Source organism: Nestor notabilis, unplaced genomic scaffold (assembly GCF_000696875.1).
Source record: "Nestor notabilis isolate BGI_N333 unplaced genomic scaffold, ASM69687v1 scaffold34075, whole genome shotgun sequence".
Classification (NCBI taxonomy): domain Eukaryota; kingdom Metazoa; phylum Chordata; class Aves; order Psittaciformes; family Psittacidae; genus Nestor; species Nestor notabilis.
The window spans coordinates 3,803-5,590 of NW_009931169.1; the positions used below are offsets into that span (position 1 = coordinate 3,803).

Sequence of the window (1,788 nt, forward strand, 5' to 3'; positions counted from 1 at the left end):
TAAGACACAAATAGTCCACAAAGCCAACGGGATTAGCATAACAGTTCTGGGAATCAGGCCTAGAGTGGTGCACCTGAGTTAATTGCTTCTATTTTCAGTTATTAGCAGGCAAATGAAGCTCTTGCCTGTGAATAAATGACAGTTAAAGTAGGTAAAGATCAGAAGGGAACTATCTCCTGCAAGTTGCTCTTAGTGTAAAAGTAACTTGGAAAATAAGCTTTAAATTGTTTCTGTGGCTTAGCTTGTCAACACTAAGGAGACACTATATAAATGAGATGGCCGACAGAATTCTTTGGGAGGATGACTTTCCTCATGCTTTGGCAGTTGGTTATGACACTAACCGAGACAAATGGGGTCTACTTTGGAAAGATTATTAGGAATGTGTTTGCTATGTGAATAACCAGAGCAAGGGCTATTTTGGACAGATTATTGGGAATGCATTTATTATGTGAACACACAGAGCAGATATATATTTGGCTTATTAACTTAGTGAATTACTTTTTCCAGGACTGTTCTATAAATAATATTCTTCTCTTTTGATTAGATGATGGACTATCTGCTTCAAGTTGTGAATATGAAAGAGAGCACTCCAAGCTGAAAGAAGGTCTCTAAATCATGAAGAAATGGAATACTTTCCATAAGAGACTATATTTCGCAAGCACTTGATTGTATCAGATAATCAACAAGGTCTCTTTTCTGTAAACAAGATTTCCTTGGTGTAAAATACCTAAATACACATATTCTTGTATGTTCAGCAGTGACTAAACTCTTTACTTCAAGGCTGCATTTTCTCACTTTAATGGCTTTGATACATTTACTTGTCATGGATGAGTCTTCCAATTAATGATATGACTTATCTAATCAGTTCATCTCTTAGTTCGAAACTAGATGACATTTCCACATTAGCAATAAATACTACTACTAAAAAGGCTGACTTTATACTCTCATTTAATAAAATGGAAATTGGCTGTGCCACAGCTAGTAACAAAGAAACAACAGAATTATTCATTCCCACTGAAGCTCTTCTCCTCTTGAATTGCTCCCTGCTCTGTAGGTTTTTGTCATTTGAGGGGAGCTGACACAGCTTTCCCAAGGTATGGAGTGTGTGGTGCACCTCCACATGCAGGCATCAGGGAGATCTGCTGGAAGACACACTGTCTCCTCGTCTGACTGGAGTTGGTGTGGTAGCACAGCATCCCCACTACACACCCCTAGCCATGTGTTAGCAGATGCAGTGCCACTGTACATCCCCGTGAAACTGTAGGAAGAGTGTTACCTCCCAGGAGAAGAGGCTCAGCATGGAGCAGAAGCAGGGCTGGATAAAGAGGTGCTCAGCACAGGTGAGGGCACCCCTGCAGTGTTGGGCCCAGTTCTGAGCATCCCGGTACAATGAGTAGGTGGACAAAGTGAAGAGAGTGCAATAAAGGGCTACAAAAGGAGCTTTTCCATTTCTCCTAGAAGGGATGGCTGTGGCTTTGGGTGGACCAGGTGGCCTTTGAGGTCTTTTCCAGCCTGTATTCCATGATTCTACGGTTCTATGAGCTGTTCAGCCTGGACAGGACAAGGCTCAGGGGGTCTTATACAGAGGGTATAAAGGAGAGAGGGACAGGCTCTTTCCAGTGACACCAGTGCCAGGACAAGGGGCAGTGGGCACCTCTGAACATCAAGAAACACTTTGTCACTATGAAGGTGACGGTGGAGTCTCCTTCTTTGGAGCTATTCACAAGCCACCTAGACACGGTCCTGGGTGACCCTGCTCGAGCAGGGGTTTCACACGATGATCTCCAA

The 1,788-nt window shown here is 43.0% G+C and overlaps 1 protein-coding gene across 1 annotated transcript in view; it reads left to right on the top strand.

The window, feature by feature from the left end:
• Positions 1-758, top strand: part of GRP (gastrin-releasing peptide) — a gene marked incomplete at its 5' end in the record, with an annotated part of 3,785 nt that extends 3,027 nt beyond the window's left edge. Inside the window, one exon of the mRNA XM_010015761.1 lies at positions 545-758. Within this exon, the coding sequence (XP_010014063.1) occupies positions 545-598 (54 nt within the window). The remainder of the gene's footprint in view (positions 1-544) is intronic.
• Positions 759-1,788: the final 1,030 nt, after the last annotated feature.